The 23205-nt window shown below is 46.0% G+C and overlaps 1 protein-coding gene across 2 annotated transcripts in view; it reads left to right on the top strand.

Moving 5' to 3' along the window:
* The window catches only part of Gpc6 (glypican 6), a 979345-nt gene that overhangs the window by 949821 nt on the left and 6319 nt on the right, over nucleotides 1–23205 (top strand). For both annotated transcript variants that reach the window (XM_005079407.4, XM_005079406.4), the window contains 2 exons: nucleotides 8889–9025; nucleotides 20311–20486. In XM_005079407.4, coding sequence (XP_005079464.1) covers nucleotides 8889–9025; nucleotides 20311–20486 — 313 coding nt within the window. The remainder of the gene's footprint in view (nucleotides 1–8888; nucleotides 9026–20310; nucleotides 20487–23205) is intronic.

Here is a 23205-nt window from a genome sequence, read left to right as displayed (position 1 = left end):
CCAGAGTCAGCCAAGAACAGACACGTTGTCCATAACAGAGCTTGAGAGAACAACGACGACTCAGGAATGGATGAGAAGGCAGGGTGGATGGGAGAACACAAACCAGCTAGAGATTGTGAATGTGCAGAGAAAAGCAGGAGAGACGGGGCCTCAGCATGTAAATGACAATCACAGAAGGAGGGACGGGAGAGCCTTGTCTGTGGTCAGGGTGTCCACGAAGACTCCCAGAACGTCCCAGAGTAGGGAAGAGATGTGCTTCGGATCATACAAAAAGCCCCAAGTCCTCTCTCATTAGACCCTGGTGGAGGGCAGAGTAAACATTCGAATGGAGTCTAGGCAGATCTTAATTTGTGAATCCTCTGGGAGCTTCAGAGCTCGGGAGCTCTGCTGGGCTTCAAAACTTGACAGTTCAACAACAAAACCTCTCCTTGTATCATTCATGATCTTCAGTCTTACAAAGCGAATGTTATTGGGATGCTTACTGGACAAAGTGATTCTTTGATTCTGTCTGAACTTCTGGGGACTGTATGCCTTCCCTTTCCCTGTGACCATCGAATGCAATTGGCGTTAGCTCAAAAGCACGCTGTTCCTTTTCTCAAGGACATGGGTACTCTTTCTCTACTTTCTTGACTAGAACATAGGCAATGTGGTGTAGTTAGTGCATTGAGTGCAAATGTAGAATGTGAAAGTTTGCTATTTTTCTTTTTAATACACACCCACAAATTTAAAAAAAGGTATATGACCTGAACAGCTTAGGAAGATATCTCTGATGTTGCCAATATTTAATTCACTTTGAGGACCAGCATTTTGCCTAGTGAAGATCCCATCTGTCTTCTTGAGGTCATGCCCTTCATAGAGTGTGATCATTCAGCTAAAAAAAAAAACCTCCAGAAGCCAGAGGGGATAATTCACTCTTTAAACTTTTCATCCAATTCCCCGATCCCCTGAGAAACTCAATAGAACTAAGCATTGTCTTTTTGAACCATCAAAGCTCCTCCTCGCTTCCTACTGGGTTTTTATCCTTCCTATTTTTTTCCTACAAAATGCACGAGTGTTTGTCTCCTTAGGGAGCAACGCTACAAGTGCCATACCACAGGAGAGAAAATATGTCACATGGCAATAGAGTAGACGCTGCTGCTGAGTTCCCCGGGAGTGCGTGGTAAAGCCCTGAATGTGGGCTTGTTTTTAAGTTACATTGTGACTTGAGGACCCAGTAGAATGCTGGGTACGTTCTGTGGGCAAAGTCTGCTTTGGGTTCACTGACAAGCTCGTTTCAACAGAGTCCCTGCTGTCCCCCCCCGAGACTTGTTTGGAAGTTTCCTGAGAGAAAACATGGTACAAAGTATCTCTCTACAGAGTGTTCTAAAACTTAAACATTATAGGACAGACAGGGACACTCTAGAGGCATGGATAAACAAAGCCACAGAGTTTCACACAGTCTAAAAAAGACAATCAGGGAGTTGAAGACTGATGTCCTAGAGTAAGATACTAGGAGGAATGACTTGAAGACATGAACTCGAGCCCAGGCTTTATAGCGTAAAAAGAGTACATTAGCAGGCTTCTTCACGGATCTCCTCGGCACTGGTAAATCCTAATTCCAATCTAAGATGCCTTATTCATAGACTTTTGACCATGTTGGAAAAATTAGTATTCCATCTGCAGCTTAGGAAACTGAAATACTCTAGACTCCACGAGTTTCCAAGTGGATGAGAGAAGCCGTGAGCAGATACGTTTCCAGACCCTTCTCTCCTCCCTGAGGGGGAAGCCATGACGTGACTGGTGAAGTAGGCTTCATGGGTAGTGGGGAAACTCAGGACTATGTGACCAGCTGAGTCTTCTCTTACAGTAAATCCAGGCAAGGCCACTGTCTCCAAACCTGGACTAGTAAATCCTTAGGCTGTAGAGATGGCTAAATACACTGATTTTTTCCCTTAATTTTCACAACTAGAGGAGTGGCCAGACTTTGTTTCTTTAAACAGACTGTATTCCAAAGCTAACAAATGACCTTCAGCCTATAAAATATTTACATTGTTTTCCCCCTCATTATGTATTATTTAGTGTATAGCCCTTTAAATATTAATCACCTACTTTTTCTAAAGATATGGTATATATTATTTACGTCTGATTGAATTATGTTTTTATACAGATGAAGTAAGCACACTTAAATCTTTCTGAGGTCATAAGTAAACAGGCGTGGGGCCAGCCGCATGGAACAGGTAGCTGGGAAAGCACACTGGGGCTCAGGGGTGATTGATGTGGGATAGCAGGTGGTCCTGTCACAGTGGCTGCCTAGGGAAGATCCCTATGAAGGAAGGGGTCTTGGCGACTGGACAGACAGCCAGGAGTAAATCTCTTGGAGAAGAAAGGCAAATATGTCCCATCAAGTAGTCCACACTGGAGACAAAGGCGATGACAGCATTCAAAGACAACCCCCAATGAGGGTTGTGCAGATGTCTTCCTCAGGAAACCAAAAAATAAGCTCCTGGGGTGCTACGCAGGATTCTGAAGGCGGTATAAGATGGAAGCCTTTTTCATTCTTACTCGGATTCTCATGATTATCCCCCAAGCCGGGATAGCCTAGGTGCCCGAGACTCTCCTCCGGCACCGCACATGAATCACACCTAGCTGATGTCTACACTGACAAGAGCCTGTGGTCCTGATTGGAGGGTGGAAGGGATCCTCTGAGAGCCCTTCTGCTCTGGTGGTAATCACGTCAAGGAAACAGGTTTGTTCCGAAGGCCTGACTGAATTTGCCTGTGTCTTTCTGATCCCCCAAAGGAACGTGTGGATGGCCGAAACTGGCAGATAATCGATGGTTGTTTAAAATCTTACTTCCCTTCGCAGGTAATTGCCGATGCTGCTCATGTATGTGTTCACTCAGCAAATATTTACTAAGCACCCAATGCACACTAAGTGCTGTTTGCTTAGTCTCAGGCTGTGGAGCAGCTGTCCCCTGGAGTCACGGACACTCAGCTGCTCTTAGTAAACGTAGCTCAAGTCTGGGACAGAGACTGAAGGTAGCTCTTCTGCTGCGTGGGTGAAATCACCGTAGGGAGAAAACGGAGAAGATGTGTTGTGTCATTAGTCTTAAGCCCTCTGGATAGAATCACTAATTTCCCTGCTCCTAATTGTTCCCACGGTGGGATTCAACAGTCGCAGAGAGAAAAATACCAGCGGAGCCTCGCTTGTTTAGGAGGGATACAGTATTCCCCAGAAAGGCTTCCAGATAAGTTTGTACCAAGACTCACACAGGCTTGTACTTCCTGATGACTGTGTTAACCGCAGATCTGTTCACACCCACCAAACGGTGCAGCTACACGCCCTTCTGAGGCAGCCATGATGTACTAAGCATCTTTATATTCTCAGCCTAGCACAAAATCTGACCTATAAAGAGGCGTAAGTGCCTAACGAGGGAATGCTGAAAGCAAAAGCTTTGTTTTTTTCCTCTTACTCCACCAATGTATTGCAAGAAAATTGTCTCCTCCTTCCTGTCTCATTAAGCTGAAATCACTAAATGTTACTTATTATTTTTCCTTGCCAACTCACTAATTTCAAGCAAGCCACATGAGCCCCTGTGTTATAGACAGGCAGTCTCTACATTTTTTTTTGGTCTTGTACCTCCACCAGCAAAATGTTCAGGATCACTGACACTGCGTGTATTTCCAGTTGTTTATGCCTAAGTTATATATTATCCCTACTGAACTCATGTAGTGTATGTTCTATGAGCTCCCAAAGCAAACACTTCTGGGGATAATAATTTACAAAGAATTTTGTATTGTTATGACCTCATAGTGTTGCAGAGGCATGGAGAGTAAGCTTAAAGAGAGACATGTGTCTGTTGTCACCGCAAAGAAGTGGTAAGTGTTTGAACTAATAAAACGTACCCTGGTTTGATCATGAGATGATGCAAACCCGTATCTAAGTGTCATGTGGAATGCCACAAATTACGTACACTGATGTCTTAGGGCTGGAGAGGTGGATCCGCAGTTAAGAGCACAGCTTGCTCTTCCAGAAGACACAGGTTCAATTCCCAGCACCCACATGGTGGCTCACAACATCCTGTGACTCCAGTCCCAGGTGATCCAATGTTGTCCTCTGGCTTCCATGAACAGCAAGTACGAATGTTGCACGCAGAAACACATGCGGATGAAAGACCTATACCCACGGGATAAAAAATTTAAAAATGAAAAGAGGAATGTAGTTCCTTTTATCCATGATTTCACTTTCTATGATGTCAGTTACTAGTATATGATTATGTTTTGAAAATATTAAATGGAGAATTGCAGATATAAGCAATTGGCGAGTTTTGATTTGCACACTTTTCTGAGTAGGGTGATGACCTATCACACTGGCCTGGTCCCTCTTACCTAAGACAGGAAATGTCCATTATCCGGTACCTAATGATACATCGTAATGACTGTGATCAGACAACGCTCACAACAGATGCTGCTTCTCATGTACCATAAAAAACTCCACAGTAGCTGGAGACTGCAGAACGCATGAACCCTTCACCTCACCAGAAATATTATGTCCTAACTTCTATTATAATATGCTGTGTAATGGTTCCATTTTGTTATCAGTTCTTAAAATGAATAATTTGCGAGTTAAGCTTTATCACAGGTATGTATGTGGGGGCTAAAACAAAACAAAACAAAAGCATAACATAGGACTCGTGCATAGCTCGAGACATCCGCAAGGTTCTTAAGACAAATTTTTTACCAAGGGAACAGTGACGCATTCAACCAACCATTTCATTGCTCTCATGTGCTTTCGTGGTTTGAAAGAAGTTCAAAGTTTCTCTTCAAAATATATTTTAACTCACTATCCCGTTTAAGAAGTTGATGAGAACCACTGGGTCTTATCCATACATGCGTGGGTCCACACGTGTACTGTGTCAACTCTGCCTTCCGATTGTGGAAAAGACTTTCTCAGTACCATCTCACAGCTGGGGAATGTCATCTCCTCGTGGCCTGGCTGCAATATTAATCGCTACCTAGAATATTAGGCAAACGTGACTCCTCTTACACTTTAATACTTTAAAAGTAGAGACAGAAGCATCAGTGTGTTCTGCCTGAGCACGGTGAGTCATCCCTGCTTCCACAGACACATGCACAGGAATGTCACCCCTAGTGCCACAGGCTTTGAGAATAACTACTCAGTCTACGTCTGAAACTATGTCTCATCTCTACCACTTACTGGATACATGACAAGATGTCCTAGGTGCTCAAGACCTCTGTGTCCCTCTTGTGCAGAGGGTGTGGCAACAATAGTTCAGAAAAACAGAGTTGTGAAGAGTGAGTTTAAGTGGCTTAGTTCCCATGACAGTCAGTCACCCCACACTGTGAGTCAGTGACTTCTAGGTAGACTCCTAACAGCTATGTGTCTGACAATACATCACACACACACACACACACACACACACACACACACACACATTCATCTTTTTTTTCACTTTTTAAAACACTTCCGAAATGACTTCAAAGAAAATCAGCATTAGTATACTTCCCTTCCGGACTCAATAGAAACTGAAGACCTTAGTTTTATTTGCTCTTTTCAAATAAGTAAAGGTCATAAGGACATTTTATCCCTAAATATCTCAGCATGAGCCACCTAGGAGAGAATCCCTCACAGCTACTTGAGAAACTTAGCAGTAATTCAATATCCTCTACCAGTATCTGTCCTATATTCAAAATTGCCCCATTATCTCCAAGCTCTCTCTTGCAGCTGGGTTTCCTGCCTCCAGATCTAGCACTGAGGCAAGGCTTCCGTGTGACATTTGGTTGGTACGTTTCACAGAGTTTCTTTTCATCTACAACAGTCTTCCTGCCTTTATTGATTTATTTATTTATTCGCATTCTTTTGAGGACCTGAGGCCAGTTGTCTTCTATAATGTCTCCTTCACTGGGTGTGTCTGATCATTTATTTATGCTCTTGCTCAGCTCGTTCCTCTATGTCCCCAGTATCTCTGTAAACTGGGAGCTAACTCAGGCATTTTGTGAAATTTGTGTTTGATGTTGGAGGTGAGCTCGTTTCCTAAGTCAAGCCGTCAAACTAAGGAGGGCGAATGTCTGTCCTCTCTAGTCTTTGATGCTGCTCATGCCTGGCTTTAGTGGTTATCTCTGCCTCATGGTCTTGCTTCCTATACGGTGAGTTTCTGACTTGCACTAGGGCAGAGAGAGGGAAGGTTCCACTGGCTTCCCAGTGGACTTTCCCCGTGGGCTTTCGGCTCTAGAGAGGTAGTAGTCAAATTGTCAAAAACAAACTCTGGAAACGTCCTAAAAGATGGCTTGGGTTTTCTCTGTGAACCCCAACTGTGCGTGTTTGGATCCAGTTCCTATGGAATAACTGTTGTAATTTTTTTAAAAAACGCCATGAAGAGAAATCGCAGCATACAACAGGACTCATGTAGGAGGTTTATTGGAGGAGGAGACAGAAGAGGCAGAAAAGGGAGCAGAGAGGGATACAGAGACTGACCAGTCCCTGGGGACAAGAATGGTGGGAGAGAGGAAGAGAGGGAGGGAGAAAGAGAGAAAGATGGGAGGTGGGCAGGGCCCTTTTAAAAGGGAACATACTGAATGTGCACAGGTGGTGCTCCTAGTGGCGGCAGCTGAGGGTGTATCCCGTCAGAACCCCAAGGACAGGACAGCACAGATGCCTGAATACTAAAAATAACAAGAGATTTTTTTCACAATATCAATAAAATAGGCAAAAACCTATTTCATACTTCTCCATTGCAAACGCCGCTGTAATGGCAGTATTTTTCCTATAGTTTTGAGCCAAACCAGTGTGGTGATGGATGCATCCTAGAGAAACTCATCGGGGATACAAGGAAAGAAAGGAGACTGTTATAAGACCTCAGGCCTAGGCCTCTGTTTCCACTCAGTTTGTGTTGTCTAAGGAACCAGGCTGATGTGGCCATCCATAACACATTTGCTCTGGAGTACTTGTAACATAATGCTTTGCTTACGGTGACAGGCCCTTAACTCCCAGGAAAACAAAACAGAAAGCTCAGGTCAGGAACTACTGCAGAGCACTCATAGCATTTAATTCAGAAATCAAAACAGCAAGCAGGAGTAGGAAAAACTTCCCTGAAACCGAAAACGAACTCACGTCGTTCCAGCACGTTTTAAAATCACAGGAGTGTTCTTGCCCAGTGGTTAACAGCGTCCATTGTGTTCAGCTGTCCGCCTTGGCTTTGCGAGCTGCAGGTGAATCGCCTGGTGTTCGTGCAGAATGTTAAAACAACTTATACATTTCTTACTGCTCCTTTGCTGTGTCACCTCCTTGAATTGCACAATGAAAACGCACAGCTACCAAAATGCCGGGGAGAACACGCCCTGGTTATAAAACGTGGTGCAGTGAGCAGTCAGGGAGGAGCCACACCCAGGCCTCAGGAGGGCTCCTTGCCCGGCCAGAGACGGTCCCCAGCCTCACTGCAGACGCTGTGAGATGCAGGACACACGTCATCATGACCTCCAGTCATGTAGTGCCTGCAATGCTGTCTATGAACTCATAACAAGATGGGGTGATTAAAACCAATATCTTGGTGGATATTTATCCAACACAGTACGTGAAGACTCACCACCCACTCATCCTGGGTTTATCAGGGTTATTTTTTTCTGTAAGCTAGAATTCTGAGCTCCCCAAGTCAAAAACTGAAATGAATGGTCAGTCAGTCATTTCCAACCACTGAGGATGAGATCATTTCCAAACCCATCCTCACCTCAAAAAGCCATAGAGATGAGAAGGGGCAAAGGAAGCTGCCGGCTGGAATGTGATGAGGACCGTGTGACATACGGACTCTTGGCAGCTCGTAGCATTGAGTCTGAGTCTACCTGAAAGCCACATAAACAAGAATTCTGATGTCAAGGTGTCTGCAGCGTTGGTTCCTTCTGTGGCGGCCAGAAAGGATGGGTTTGGGGCCTCCACACGGTCATCTTCTCCTGTGTCACGCCTTCATTCTCCCTCTCTGTGTCCCCATCTTCCATCCAGGCTTCCTGATGCTGAGTCTGTCTGAACGGACTCACTTTGACTTCCTGACCTCTGTCAAGACCCCATCTCTAAATTATGACGTATTCTATGGTGCTTTGGGTCAGGACCTCACAAATGCCAACTTGTGTGTACCCAAGGCAAACTGTAACTGATGCATCTTATCCTTCTATGACTTTTCTGTGTTTGTAAATAATGGCTAGACAACCAGGACACCCGTAGCATGAAATGAATGGAATTGGGTATTCATGATGGAGCCAAAAGGACATCAAATCTTTATCCCTCCCATCCCCATGGGTAGGAAGTACGTGCTAAGCTGGAAACGCTGGTACTAAAAGCCCCTACAGCCTTCAGAGCTACATCGATGCTCATATTTGGATTGACTGTCATCTTTGGGTGCTAAAATTTCCGAGGTGGATCGAGTTTTCTGTTCACCACCCAAATGCATTCTGTATGAGCATGTCGACTGGACTAGAGCAGAGAGTGTCAGCAGCTGAACTAGCAGCAGTGTTTATTTCCTGCAGAAACAGATAGTCCACTGGGCAATGTGCTTATCTCTTTGTGCATTGTTATGGGACATTTATGCGGCATTCAGGAAACATATCCCAAACCATGTATTTAGGGTGTTTGCAACAGGTACTCTCTGCAATAGAATGGCCCCAAACCAGGCAAGACATGACTCAAAGGACAGGACAGAGAAGAGGGAGGAACAAGGCGGGGACAGGAGGCTGAAGTCTTTCTGGGCAATGAGTCCTCTAGGCCCGGGTTCACTCTGTTTGAAATGGTGGCTTGCTCCTCTTGTGTCATGGGTCTGCTGTCTTCACTCTGCCCTGTCCTCTGTGGAGAGGCAAACAAAGCCAGAGCGTCCCCTCACACTCTTCCCTTGGTTTCTTGACCAGGTCACAGACATAAAAGAGAAGCTGAAGCTCTCTAAGAAGGTGTGGTCGGCCTTGCCCTACACCATCTGCAAGGACGAAAGCGTGACTGCGGGCACATCCAACGAGGAGGAGTGCTGGAACGGGCACAGCAAAGCCAGGTGAGGCGCCTGGATGCCCGGACGGGCAGGCGTGCAGCACACACCGCCCCTAGGAGCTTCTCCTGCCACCACCACAGACCTGGTTACGCGGGAAGCAGGCGGAGGGAGGAGGGACTCGGAGTCACTCGGTGACAGCTGCTGAGAGTGTGGGGTTGATGGGCACGCGGGAGCACTTACTCTCAAGGTGCCATTAAGCAAGGAATCCTTGCTCTGACTGCCTGGCTTCTGGATGAAGACAGAGGGCGGTGACAGATGCCAGCTTCCAGATAGCCTGAGATCACAAAGGGCCCGTTATGTTCACTTAACGACTTTAAGACAACATGGCTATTTTTAATGCATCGTTAAATCTGCAGGGCTCTTTTTTTTTCCTCCCCTTCTATTCTTTTTAAATTCACACGTTAAGCAGGAAATGAAACTTCAACTGTAATAGTTTCACCTTTGGAGAAGAGGGGGAAAAAACCTCATAGCGTTCAATGGAAGGGTAAAAGAAAACAACTCAGAGGCGAAGGAGGAAGGGGTCCAGAAGGCCCCATGTCTCCAGAAATCCGGTTGAAGCCTCCTAGTGCCTCTGTCTTCATCTTCTCGCTCTACTGACCAATGCTGTAGTCGTTTGATGAGGAATTTCTGAACCTGTTGGTTTAGCTCAGATTGGGCTTGGCTCAAACTTGCCTAGGGTGGAGAAGTTGGATGGGGAAACGGGCTGGGAGTTGGCAGGCTGGGCAGGACATGAGGAGGGGAGTCTGGCAGGCCTCCATCAGTGGGGCTACAGGTGGGGAAGGCAGCTGGTAAGTTGGATTCCAGGAATCTTCAGGGACTAACCGGGAGTTGGAGGGGCTAGGAGGTGTGTCTATTTGGGAGCATCTTATTGGGCAGTTTTATGGGAAGGACGCAGCAGGGATCCAAGTGAGAAAGGAGGGGCTTGAGCACTGAGCTCCCAGGAATCCACCAGAGGTAAACAGAGAGCACAGAGGGTACCAGGGGCGCTCACACTGATGCAGGGAGGGTACCAGGGGGGCGTTCACACCAGTTCATGGAGGATACCAGGGGCGCTCACACCGATGCAGGGAGGGTACCGGGGGGGGCGCTCACACGGGTGTGTGGAGGGTACCAGGGGCATTTGATACATGGCATTTTTTAGCGTCTGTTGGGGATGGTGTTGCTAATCTTAAATGGAAGAGTCTAGCAGGTGAAACCAGGACAGCTGCAGAAGATCCACAACCAACTCAAGCTGCCCAGAGTATCACCGTTCAAATCTAAAAGTGAGACTAGAGAGGGAAATTGATGATGTGAAGGACACATCACTCATAAAAGGCAGGCAACCTGATGGGCAGCTGGGCTGCTAACCCCGTGTTTACCTTTCGGCCCTGGCTGAAATGACAGCTGTGCTGTGAACGTCATTCCTGTGGACAGCCAGCAGGTGGCTGGAGATTTGCACATCTGTGATTCCTTACAAAAGGAAATGTAAAGAATGCTCATGCTTGTGGGCAGGAGAAGGGACTAAATACTACCAAGAAATGAGCAGAAACATAAAGGGCATCGAAGTGAGAGCCACGGGGAAGACAGGGCGACTTAACCCACGGTCCTCCTCGGGAGGCTGCGGCATCTCCTGAGGAAGATGGTACCCAGTGGCACCCCAGTTAACGAGAAGCAGATGCTGAGAGTCTTCCTCTATGGCCTAGTATCCCTTTGCCTCTTAAACAAACAAACAAACAATCCCTAAATACTCCCCTGTCCAAGTTAAGAAAGCAAACAAAATTTAATGCTCTTTCATATACCCACATAGCATCAAATGGCAGAAACACGTTTAGAACCATGTGAGAAGTTCTGGGAAATTCTGTTGTAGTTCCAGATTCCTTTCATATAATGATTCAAATAGTTTTTTAAAATCAAGATTCTAACATAATGCAACCTACAGTTGAATTAATCCGATACTTATATTCTGAGGAATGACAATAGGAAAGCATTAAAAAGGTGTTTGGGTTGTTTTTTTTTTTAATTTGTCTGTTTTTCTGTGCGGGGTATTTTGCCTTCATGTATGTCTGTGCCCAAGTGTGTGCCTCACGTCTGCAGAGGCCAAGGAGGGTGACAGTGGAATTGAACCAGGGTCCTCGGGGGCAGCAGCCGTTGCTCTTAATACCCGAGCCATCCCACCAGCCGCCCCCCCATCCCCCGAGTTTTTGTGTCTTATAAGTAAAACCACTGCATTTCTGTAAGAATGAATTTTTGTACGTGCAGTAAAAGCACTGAGATTCGTAACGCTCCATCATCTTGACCGTAAGTCAAGTTGTTTCAAGCAGCATCATTGTTAGTTATCATCACATGACCCCGGGGACATCATGTACAGCGCAGAGAGTTCATGCTACATGCTGAGAGCCAAGGAGTGACGTCGCTATGATTCAACACCAGCAACCAAGGCCAGAAACACCCCAGATTTACCACGCATTCGGTTTTACACTAATTCTGCTCATTGTATTTTGAGAAACTGTTTACTGTTGCCAGAGTTTTTCCATGCCCCCACACACACACGCTCAGTTGTGCGACTCCATGTGAGGTCGTGAGCGACAGTTTAGGCTGGTAGGTGATACAAGATGGCGATAAGGCCAACACGTGAAAACTGATGGTGGCTTGAGAGACATCAGTGTGGCTGGGAACACCAACATCCATACTTCACACCGTGGCTCTTGAAATACCCCCCGGCCTGCACCCACAAGCCAGACTGAAGCCACTAGGAAGCTCCTGAGAGATCTTAAGCAGTGTAGAAAAAGCGGCCGAGTTTGATGTGATGCAGTCATTTCTAGGAATATGCCCATGTCTAACCCTATGCAGTGTGTCTTTTGTTATGCAATCTACAAAATATGTCCATATCTAACCCTACACAGTGCGTCTTTTATTATGCAATATGTTTATTGTCTTTTTACAAAAAGACAGGCTTGTCAAATATTTATGGCTCAATTATACTCCCACTGAAAAATTGCAGTGCCGTGGTTCGTTCATTTCCTCGTTGAAATTCTTCCACTGTAGGGTGTTAGCATTATAACTTTACATCTGCTGACTGTGTAAATAAAGAACAAATCCGACTTGTTGCTTTAAATTTAACTGAACCTCTCTTCTCTTCTAAATGCCAAGAGATCTAGAGTCACCTGAAAAAAAGAAAATGTCGCTCAAACAAATTCTACAGGAAGATTGAGAAACTTGGATAACACATTTATAGAGAGAGGTTAATCAGTGGGTACTGTGTTACAGGTAGGGAACAGAAATAAGGTCTGGTGGGATGTATGCTGGGAAGTGACTGTACACAGTCATAACACACTGTATATTTCCCTGGTAGAACCAGGCAAGAAAGGATGTTGAATGTTTTTACCATAAAAAAAAGAATGACTGTTTATGGAGTTAGATAGACTTACCCTTATTTGAGTGTTACACAAGTATACATGTATCCAAATGTCACACGAGTCCCCATACATTTGTACAATTTGATATGCTGATTAAACATATAATAATAATCAACAATTCATCCATAATACAAAAACCATTTCCCCAGTTTCAATGTACGGATTTGAAAAAGACAGACCTTTAAAAAAATGTTTAGGATCCGTTGCAGAGATTAAGAACAGAGGTTTTTTTTCTTATCAATCCTGCGATAATGTGTTATTAAGAAAAGCATCTATTGGCCCAAGTTGAGGTATCTGGAACATGGGTGCCCATTAGGCTGATAGGGTGTCACGGGTCTCCAGTTTACAGGCCGCATCCGGAGACCTGTTGCTCCTGATAAACCTGGAGCTCCTTCCTCTCTCTTTCACCCATCAGACTCCTCCGGGTTCATATCTCGCACTGCCTTGCGTGTTTGTTCAGATCCACAGATATGCCTGTTCCTGATTTTAACGATTCCGGAACGACCCCTAAAGTGGGAGTGTCCATTTACGACAGTGATTGTCTTATTTTTCCAAAGAGCTATTGTTAACTTAATCCCCTGTTGAAACTGATGGTTGTCTGGTACGTACAGGCAGTCTAGGACTCACCTTCAGTGGCCAGCAGGAAGGAAGTCTGCAGGTGGGACTTCTATACCTTTTTTTTTCCCACTGACCTCAGCAACTTCTCAGGGGAAGATGGGAGAAGATAGAGGACCGTTCTGACTCAGCCCCGACAAATAGGAACTGAAAGGAAGCTAGTAAGTTACAGGGGAAAATCGATAATAATCTAGAAGGCCAACGGGGAAAAAATTAAAGACTCGTGGAACAGGTTACAAATCTAGGCCTTCTGAAGTTCCCGGGGTGAACCCGGAGAGCCTAGGAGGACCTGTGTAGCCATCGGTCATTGCATGAGGACATTCTAGGCAGCCTGCTACCAGAATGAGCTGTCTATGCAGGACTGGGAAAGAGTGATGAGGTGTCAGGCAGGAAAACACAGGCTCAGAAGGAAATAAAACTTTTATACGGTTCGGGGTAGAGCTCTGCCCGGCAGCAAACAGCGGTGAGACAAAGCTCGCCCGCTGTCCACGCAGGGCTCCTGACTTACTGCTCTTGGACAGCAGGGTTGTGCTTTCTTAGAGCACGGCTGCGGTAAACAACACGACCTGTAACTTCCTCTAGGATTGCTCTCTCTCTCTCTCGGGATGCTTTTTCTAAACCTATGGGCTACCAGAAAGGAAAAGGAAAAAAAAGGGAGCAGGACAGGCTGCAGATAAATGATGCAGTCTTGCAGCCATGGCCCTCCGGCACGTAGGTTGTCTGATACAATGTTACGGATACGGGGTTATTCAGAGTCCTTTCCTCAGTCATCGGCGGACTCCTCCCTCGCCCTACACAACTATGGAATGATGCTGAGCCGTAAGCAGAGCTATAAATATCTTCCCAAGTCTCTGCCTTTAACTCTCTTGCGTAAGTATCCCAGGTGTGGCTGCTGGGTGGTCTGGCAGGTTGCACGTGTGTTTTGAGGAACGGCCTGGCTGCCCATGGCACAGGTTCCACCATTTTATTGTGGCAGCACCAGCCTTCAGGATTCCAATTTCTCCACATTCTCACCAACACTTACTCTTTGTTTGTTTGTTTGTTTGTTTGTTGTTTTAAATAATAGCCATCCTAATGTGCGTGAAGTTTAAATACATATCTGAATAAACTTCTAAAGGAGGGCACAGGTATCACAGGTTTGCAATTCCTGTTTGAAACCCTTGAGACCACGTCTTTTTAGAATTCAGATTTTGTTTCATTTGAGAAAATTACCGCAGTGAATGTACTGTATATTATGTAATGTTCCCAGTGGGGTCTGGACCTACAACCCGCAATCAAATGCATTAGGATTTCTGTAGAAAAATGCATTAGTGTGGCACTAAGTGGGAGAAATGAGGACTGTAATTGGCCATATTTCAGATTTGATGATGTTTTGCTAACAAATGGATTGCAAGAGGGGGTAAAAAAAATTGGAGACTTTCAGAAATTTGGAACTGCAGCTAAGAAATTCTGAGTCTGTACAATACTGCGTATCTTCTTACATCAGGAAGACTTTTGAAGACACTGAAAATGGTGACTAGAAAATTCTCTAGTGATGTGCAGTTCGTGGAGGGAGCCAGTGAGTGAAGACTGCGGCTGTCTCTCTTTTCCATCCGTGCCCTGGGACAGCATCCGTCAGGAGTGCCAGGCTCTTGAAAAGGAACCCAGGCCAGCACTTGGGCACCCGGTTCCGCCTCAGCTTCACCCCCTCACCCCAAAGTCTTCCGTGTTAAAGGCAAATCCCCCCACACAATGCTTTACAGCGAAGCTTTGAAGAACTGATCAGATCGCGGGACCTGTGGCCTAATCAATGAGGCCACCCACTGACGGACTTATAATTTAATGCTGTCATGGAGAGATGATGGAAATAGGTGAGGTGGAGTTTACTTGGGAGACAGTAGCACACACCGGAGACATATCTTTAAGGGATATACCCCGTCTCCTGCAACTTCATCTCCTGCCTCCTGCCTGTTGTGAGGCAAGAACCTTCCCTCAGCCATGCGTTTGCCTCCCTGATCTTCTGTCTCACCGCAGACCCGAAGGGACAGGTCCACATAAACACCGACAGAAACTCAAACAGGGGGCCAAGATCAAGCCTTGCTTCTTTTGGTTGGTCTTCCCTGACAGCTCCTAACTGGATTCCTAGCAAACCCCCCTCTGTAGCTACCTCTCGGCTCTCACTGCCTGGCGCCGCACCCCAGGGCTTTTACTAGCTAATATGCCGCAAACTCAAAGGGGTGTGTGTGTCCCTTTCCTTGCCTATGTAGCTGCTAACATGAGAGCGACCACTACCCTGAGTGTGCTGGCAAGCAGTATCGCACGCTGATAGGCTGACACGCGGCTCCTCCCGGTAAACACATTTACACGGCAGCCCGGTCTTTCTGAAAACCCCAACTCAGCTATGAGGAGTGGATGGGAGGTGCGGTGGTTAGCCGCTGAGACACTACAGGAGCTCTCAGCTGTGTCAATGAGCTTCCTGGCACAGAGTGTGCAGCCCCCACCCACCCACCCACAAAGTAGAATGTGCCGCCCCTTCAATGCCTTCTAAGCTTCTCACGGGGCTCTCCCCCTTCCCCCCCATCAGCTATGCTTGGTTGTAATCAAGAAGCCCTACATTAACAGCGTGAAGTCAGATATGAAAAAAAAAAAAGCACTGTCAGCGATGCAGCTCCTTGTCATGCTCTTGCAAACGGGAGCAGCCAAACAAGATGAGGCTACAGTTGGCTGTCCTTGGGTACCGCCCACTTGCCGCACCACAGCATGAGTTACTGGCAAGGACAACACCCCTATTCGGCAGTCCAATTTGTCCTCAAGTCTAAGTTCTCCCTGTTCCCAGTGCATGTGCATCCAGCCTTGCAACCTGGGCTGCCAGTGCCCACACTCTTGCTCTGTGTTCCCCAAAAATAGGAGTTGCTGTCACTCAAATGACTCCGCTAAAGCTTAGCAGAGGAAGGGCCCCATGGGTTCAGTGATTGGTCTGCTCTTACAGGGTCTGTGATTTCTGTAAGTGAACCAAGCATGGAAGGAAATGAACTTATAGATTCCTGAGACCCTGGTTCCCAAATGGACCGGTAAAGTGGAAATATTAAGCTACGCAGAATAGGGATGTCCTATGATATTTTATTGAGGGAGAAATCGCTTCACGTGAGAAGCCAAGAAAACAGAGAACCAAAGGTCAGCACGCTGCTCTCTGGGACGCAACCAGAACCCAAAGAGAGCGTCTCCTTCCTCCGGCTCTTTTAACCCCCATCGGTTCTACACACCTGTGACCACGCCCAAGTGGGCGTGGTCAGCGCTACAGGTACATAAAATCTCTCCCTACAGACCTTCGCATCCTCTTCCAACTACGCGGTGATCTTCAAAGATACTGTATCGGTATTTGTGACTACTGTGGCAAAGGAAAAAAAAAACAGCTGTTTTATTTTTCATCTAGTTTATGTTTAAATTTCTGAAGTCAGCCTTGGAGAACACCAAGAGAAAGCGCTCTGGAGGGCAGGGGCGCGCTGCTCCATTGTTTTGATTGTAAACGGTCAAGCATCACCAGGCACCATGAGAGGCTGGCTTCGCCTGGCAGTCCCTTATTGTTGCTGGACGTTCAGACTCCCGGGGGCAGCATTCCCACCTAAGATATTGTAGCGAGCTGCTGACAAATGAGACTTGGCTAGCTGAGCAGTGCGCACGGCGTGCAAGAGAGACGGAGCCCCCTCTGGCTCAGCCTGGGCACAGCTGCGGGATTAATGGCCAGGATGCAGAGCAGAGAGAGACCCGGCCATCACCTTGCAGCCTTCAAGCTGTGTCAGCAGCTGATGGCCTCCGCTTGCCGCCTATTCCAGTGGACTGTGATCATTAAGGAACCCCGGGAGTCTGGCAGTCATGGTACCCTGCCAGTAGCAGCCAATTCGACGCCATGTGTTAGAAGTTACACTGGGAGGGCGATCTCAGAGGCCAGTAAGAATTTTCATACACTCCAAATATATTGCAAAGGCTGGCGGGAGATTTTGATTTACTGCAAAATATATGAAAAGATACGGATACCTGGGTTTAATGTTTTTCCTCTCAGAATCACTTTTAGGTCAGAGATAACATAAAGCTTCCTGGAAAAGAATTTGCTTTTATTTTGTTTAAAAGTCGTTTTTGGCCGGGTGTTGGTGGTGCATACCTTTAATCCCAGCACTCGGGAGGCAGAGGCAGGCAGATCTCTGTGAGTTCGAGGCCAGCCTGGTCTACAGTGTGAGTTCCAGGACAGCCTCCAAAACAGTACAGAGAAATCCTGTCTCGGGGGGAAAAAAAACAGTCGGTTTTGTTCAGAATATGAGTGAAAATGTACAGGTTACTCTGGAGACCTGTAGTTTAAACAAATAGATTGATCCAGTTCCTACACAGATACGCCAGCATAGCACTTAGTTCCTGAATATCAACCTGGGTCCCACTTTTCCTGGGTGACCCTCCCTGAGCAGGCTTCTGTCTCTGGTTTCTGGCATTTGGACAGTAGTTTTCAGAAAGGGAAAGACTTCCAAGCACAAGGGAGGTACGCAGATACCTGCGTGGAGATGAAGAAACAGAGGGGAGTTTACTCAGCTTCCGTCAACAGCAGCAAGGGCAGCAACGGAGGAGACACAGGACTACTCTGGAGGCTCGGACAGGGCCTCCAGTCCGAGCGGTGATAAACCACAGCTGAGCTGGTAACTGCACACTCAGCTCACGGATGCAGGGAGAGGTCTGCGTAACCATAGCGCTGACCACGCCCGTTTGGGTGTGTTCACAGGTACCCGGTTTAATCTCAGCAATCAGGAGGCGGAGGCAAGACAATCTCAAGTTCAAGATCAGCCTGAGCTATGCAGCAGGACCCTGTCTAAACATACTACAAAAACAAAAAAGCCTCTGCCCTCTCCTAAGGGCTGCTCTGTCCCTCCTGCACCCTTGGGAGGCCACCTCCACAAGCCAGACCACCTGAACCAGTAGGGACCAGAGGGGTCCTGTCAGGACTCGCTTAGGCACAGTGTACTTGGGCGCCTGGTTACGAATTCGTCTCTGGTGCACTCTGGCAACGTATCTCTCCGTTGTCTCTAGGGGCTCCTCCTGATGTTGCCACCTTGTATGGTCCTTAAATCACATAGACACCTTTGTAAATAGTGTTTCCGCTGAATTCTCCTCATCGTGCCTCTGTGGTGCCATCTGTCTCTTACCAGGACTCAGGTATAGATGGCAGCTTTATAGGTCTGTACCCAGAATGCCCGGTCAAACCGAGCAGCCCCATAGAACGGTGGGTAGGTTCCTGGTAGCCAGAACTGTTTTAGGAGAAAATGATGGTCCCATTTAACCATATTTCAGATTTAAATAAGTATAAACCAAAAAAAAAGCAGTAACAAAAATAAACACAGAAACAAAACCCTGCAGAGCACTGTGCTGGGTAGAAAGGTACTCTGCTTTTCCTCTGCTCTCACAACACAGGCAACACACATTTCCTTGACAATGGTACGGGATTTCTTGCTACCAGCAAGTTAGCAATCAGGTCTGCGGTAGACAGCGCTCAGGTGCTCTGTAAATCAGACCAGTCCCCAAGACTACACACACACATACACACATACACACCACACGCATTCACAGACACACACACATTCACACACACATACACATAGCACACTCACATACCACATACATCACACACTCACATTCACACACACAATCTCATACACACACCACACACACGCACACCACACACACATACCACAGACATACTCACACAAACATATACACACACCACACACACACACATACACACACCACACATTCACATACACACACACTCACACACAACACCACACACATTCACACACACACAGTACGCTCACACATCACACACACTGTCACATTCATAGGCACACAATCACATACACATATCACATATTCATGCACACCACACACACACAGCATACTCACATTCCACACATTCACACACACACACATTCACACAATCACATACACACGCTTTAGATCCGAGTTGTTATCTGTGTGTGTGTGTGACACCTGACTATAAATGAGTAACCCCCCTTCCTGGGTCCAATTAATTTGCATGGATATCTCACAGAACTCGATTTTGCCATCTACTAGAATTTACATCTGCTTGTCATCACTTGGCCTTGGCTTTCTGTCTCATACAATGGGAAAAGGACACACCTCTCTGGTAATGAATGGGCTGGTGGGCTGGAATTTTGCATCATAGTTCTTGACATTTGGGAGTGTCCTCTAAAGTGTTTACACAGAGGAGAGACAGGGGAGAGTGAAGATTTAGGAAGATTAATCTGTTCTCTAGGAAGCCTTAAGAACAGAGGCATGGCCAAAGAAGATTGTTCGAGCCAATGTCACCATCTGTTCTCCATAGGGAAATGCAGGAAGGGAAGAAAGGAGCTTGTGAGAGGTTCTCTGGCATTAAGAGTGGGAGGACTTCATGGTCCATAGGTCATGAGCATGAGGAGTCACAGGGTCTCTAAAGATGCTCATGGGCCTTTATCCCCTTTGTTTAAAAGTGCCTGGACGACATTAGGCAGCGTCCTGAAAGACTGACAGTCTTGATACACAAATAAATGTTAAGCCAGAAGCATAAAGTCGTATTAGATGTTAGCCTCTTTTAGTGAATGTTGACACACCTATCATATTAGACCCAAGCTGATATTACAAAATTAAAAGTCTATAATAGGGGCATAGCTCATTGTTATAGCACTTGCCTAGTGTGTACACAACCTTGACTCAATTCCCAGCACCGCCAAAATAGAAAATGAAAACCCTACTAGACATCTCATAGTCATAAGCCATCACTGGCTCCTCCTAAAGCATCCAGGAGACTTTTTTTTAACATCCAGAAGAAACTTTATACTAAAATCTTCCTCCATGGAGAAAAGAGTGTCCTCACTAAGTACATCACCTGTTCATATGCCATTCCTAACCCAGTTTTTAGTACCAAAAAAAGGTCAAAACCAAGGAAGCTATCAGGGGGTTGGCTTCAAAACTCTTTGGAAGGAGGAGGAAAAAGGGTCGTTAATTTGAATCAATTTTTTACCCTAGTGCCCAATTTAGCGCATTTTTATAGATGAACCCACATGAGAACTCTCTGCGCTTAAACAAGAAACCCTTCTACCCCAACAGTACTGTCTCAGGCCATATTCCTACCGTTCTGCTCATTTTCCCAGGTGTCCCCTGCAGTCTTCACCAGGGGATGATTCCTGGCTGAACCGGCAGGGCAGCGATTGTTTGTGAGGTCACTGCAGTGTCACCTGACCCACGACTCCCTCTACCTTGCAGATATTTGCCGGAGATCATGAACGATGGGCTGACCAACCAGATCAACAATCCTGAGGTAGAGGTGGACATCACCCGGCCCGACACGTTCATCAGACAGCAGATCATGGCCCTCCGGGTGATGACCAACAAACTGAAGAATGCCTACAATGGCAACGATGTCAACTTCCAAGACACAAGTAAGGAAACCGCCCAGAGACCAGGGAGCCCCACAGTGGGAAAACCGTGTGTGAGACTGCACTCTCTCAATGGGCATCTTCAATTACATCTCTCTTGCTCTTAGCCACGAAGCCTTCCTAGCCTGAGCCACAAAAGGTTCATGCTGACTAAAGCCATAATTCCACTAATTCCACTTAATGAATGGCTGTGTGTGTGTGTGTGTGTGTGTGTGTGTGTGTGTGTGTGTGTGTGTGTGTGTTCATACCTGTTTGGGTTCATTCGGGGAGCAAAGGTCAGCCTTGAATGTCATCCCCTGTCAGGTGTTATCAACCTTATCTTTAGAGACAGGTTAATTTTTTACTGAGACCTGGAGCTCCTCAATTTAGCTAGGCTGGCTGCCTGTGAGCCCCAGGGATCCTCCTGTCTCTGCCTGTGCAGTGATGGAATTTCAGGTCCCCATCACTGGGCTGTTTTTGTAAGAGCTGGAGACCGAACACAAATTCTTACGCTCACACAAGTATTATACCACTGAGCTATCATACCAGCTTCAGGTGAGATACTTAGACATATACAAGCAAAAGCATAACTTAATCTCCAAGTTGACCCGTTTATCATGATGTGGCTGTTTTTACCTTACCTTTTCCATAGCAGAGGTTACATCCACTCTAAACTCCTGATAACCTTCCCTATCACCTCATAAAGAATCTTCTACACACTTCCTGGCAAGCTGGGCTCGAATCCCCATCTTGTCTCTCACAAACAACACAAACATTCCTTGAATTTATGGTGGCTCAGGGGTCACACACACGCACTAGAAGCCGCCCTTCAAAGTTTGAATTTGGATCTTTTCTCCAGTCATCATTATGTGATATGATCTTCCCTCTGGACAGAAGACTCAAGCCCACAGACCCCAGTGAGTCCCAAGAGCACAGGGGTAAACGTTGACATTCTATGGGTGCTGGGTTAGGCTCAGATGCTATGTGAGTTGCATGTTTTCAATTTGTTTAGAACTGCAACATTTTAAAATGGGATATGCCTTCACTGTACTTAGAGGAGGATCTATACCTCTTGAGACTCACATTCCTCCATTACAATGGCATGCTAAAACTGTGAGGAACAAATAATTTCAAAAGGTTCCAGCTAGGGTCCTTTGGAGGCTCCACGGGGATGACTTATTAAAGGGCTAAGACAAGGTCTTGAGGCTGGAAGCAGGTTCAATGAGTTATTTCCCTCCCTACTCAGTTGTACACAGACACAAACCGTAAACATTTATGTCGCAAATATTAGAGAAATAGTAAACTGCCGAAGCATGACTGTTTCAGTGGGGATCATAAAAGCATTTGAAGTGATTTCATGGGCTCTCATAAGTGAACGCCGAAGTGAAGCTAAGTATATTTGGGTTTTGTCTAAGTGGCTTCGAGATGCATGGCTGCGGAGTCAAAGGCTTTGTGGGATTTCTTCTAAGGTATGTTGGTTTTCTCTTAAGTGTGTAACCTAAGAGAATGCACAGGGGGGAAACACTCTTGAGCACGGGTTGTAAAGCTGCCAACAGTCCTTAGGTTGCTTGCTGGAGCTGAAGACGCGTGTGTATTTGCTTAATGAGTTAGAAAGGCACAAGTTACAGACGGAAGTCATTAAGTCATCTCAGCTCGTCACCATCCTGCCGAGCTGTTCCCTGCAGAACATTTGCAGCGCTTTCTTCCATTTTTAAGAACTCAAGAATTTATTTTCTCTGCACAGGGCAATTACTACCACGATGAACTTCATTGCTATCAAATTTCTCAGAATCATGCCATTATCTCTCCTTGCTTTGGCTAGGCCTCTCTTCCTCTTCGGAAGAGAATGCTACACCAGCTTTCTGTGTTCATTGCTTCCTCGTCACTTAGCCTCGTGTTTCCCATCCTGTCTTCTCCGTGGAATAATGGCACTGTTTTACCTGGAGAGCAAGTATTTATATGAGCAACAAAGCTATGTAACAATTATCCAGTGTTGGGCTTGTTGAAATTTTTCTTCTGTGGTCTGTGGAGATGACATTCTGTAAAACTCAAGGAATGTTAAGGAGGCAGTGATTTTTCTCAAGCTCTTCTCAAAAGAAAACAAAAATGAAGGACGATGAAGATAATCCCTCGGCTCTAACTCAAGCACTGAATCTAGCTGTTTTAGGACGATGCCTAGTCTGTGAACCATTGTCATGCTCACAGCCATCATAGTCCTCATTGCTCATAGCCATTTTTTTCGGCCGTCCATTCTACCCCCATAACATCTGTGATCCCCTTTCAAAAAGACTGGGCCGTTGTCTTTCATAGCAAGAACCTCTTGTTGTTATTTGCTTCCCACAATTTTAATATTCCAAGTCACTTTAATAATGTCTTGTGAAGGTTGTATTACTTCTTGCTCATAATACCAGTGTTCATGATACCACAGAATTACCTCTGCAATTCTAATATCTCTGAATTTAATTAATAGGCATTTTTTCTGCTTGTAAAGGCCAATAGCAATAAGGCAAAGAAGTGATAAGAAACAAATATAATGTATTCAATGTATTTAGATGTCCCATTTAGTGAGGGGGCAGTGCTGAATGTCCCTTCTTCGCTCAGGGGAACAACAGAAGAGTCCCTACACTGACTTGGCAAGTAGCATCCGAATCCAAAATGGCACACCTGCCTGTCTCAGGAGAGGTGGCACCCAACAGCAGGACAGGAGTTTAGGAATGCTAGCTAAACTCACTGAGCAAATGAA

Source organism: Mesocricetus auratus, unplaced genomic scaffold (assembly GCF_017639785.1).
Source record: "Mesocricetus auratus isolate SY011 unplaced genomic scaffold, BCM_Maur_2.0 Super-Scaffold_2245, whole genome shotgun sequence".
Lineage (NCBI taxonomy): Eukaryota > Metazoa > Chordata > Mammalia > Rodentia > Cricetidae > Mesocricetus > Mesocricetus auratus.
Note: the sequence above shows the minus strand (reverse complement) of the source record. Positions and strands in the feature narration are given on the sequence as shown.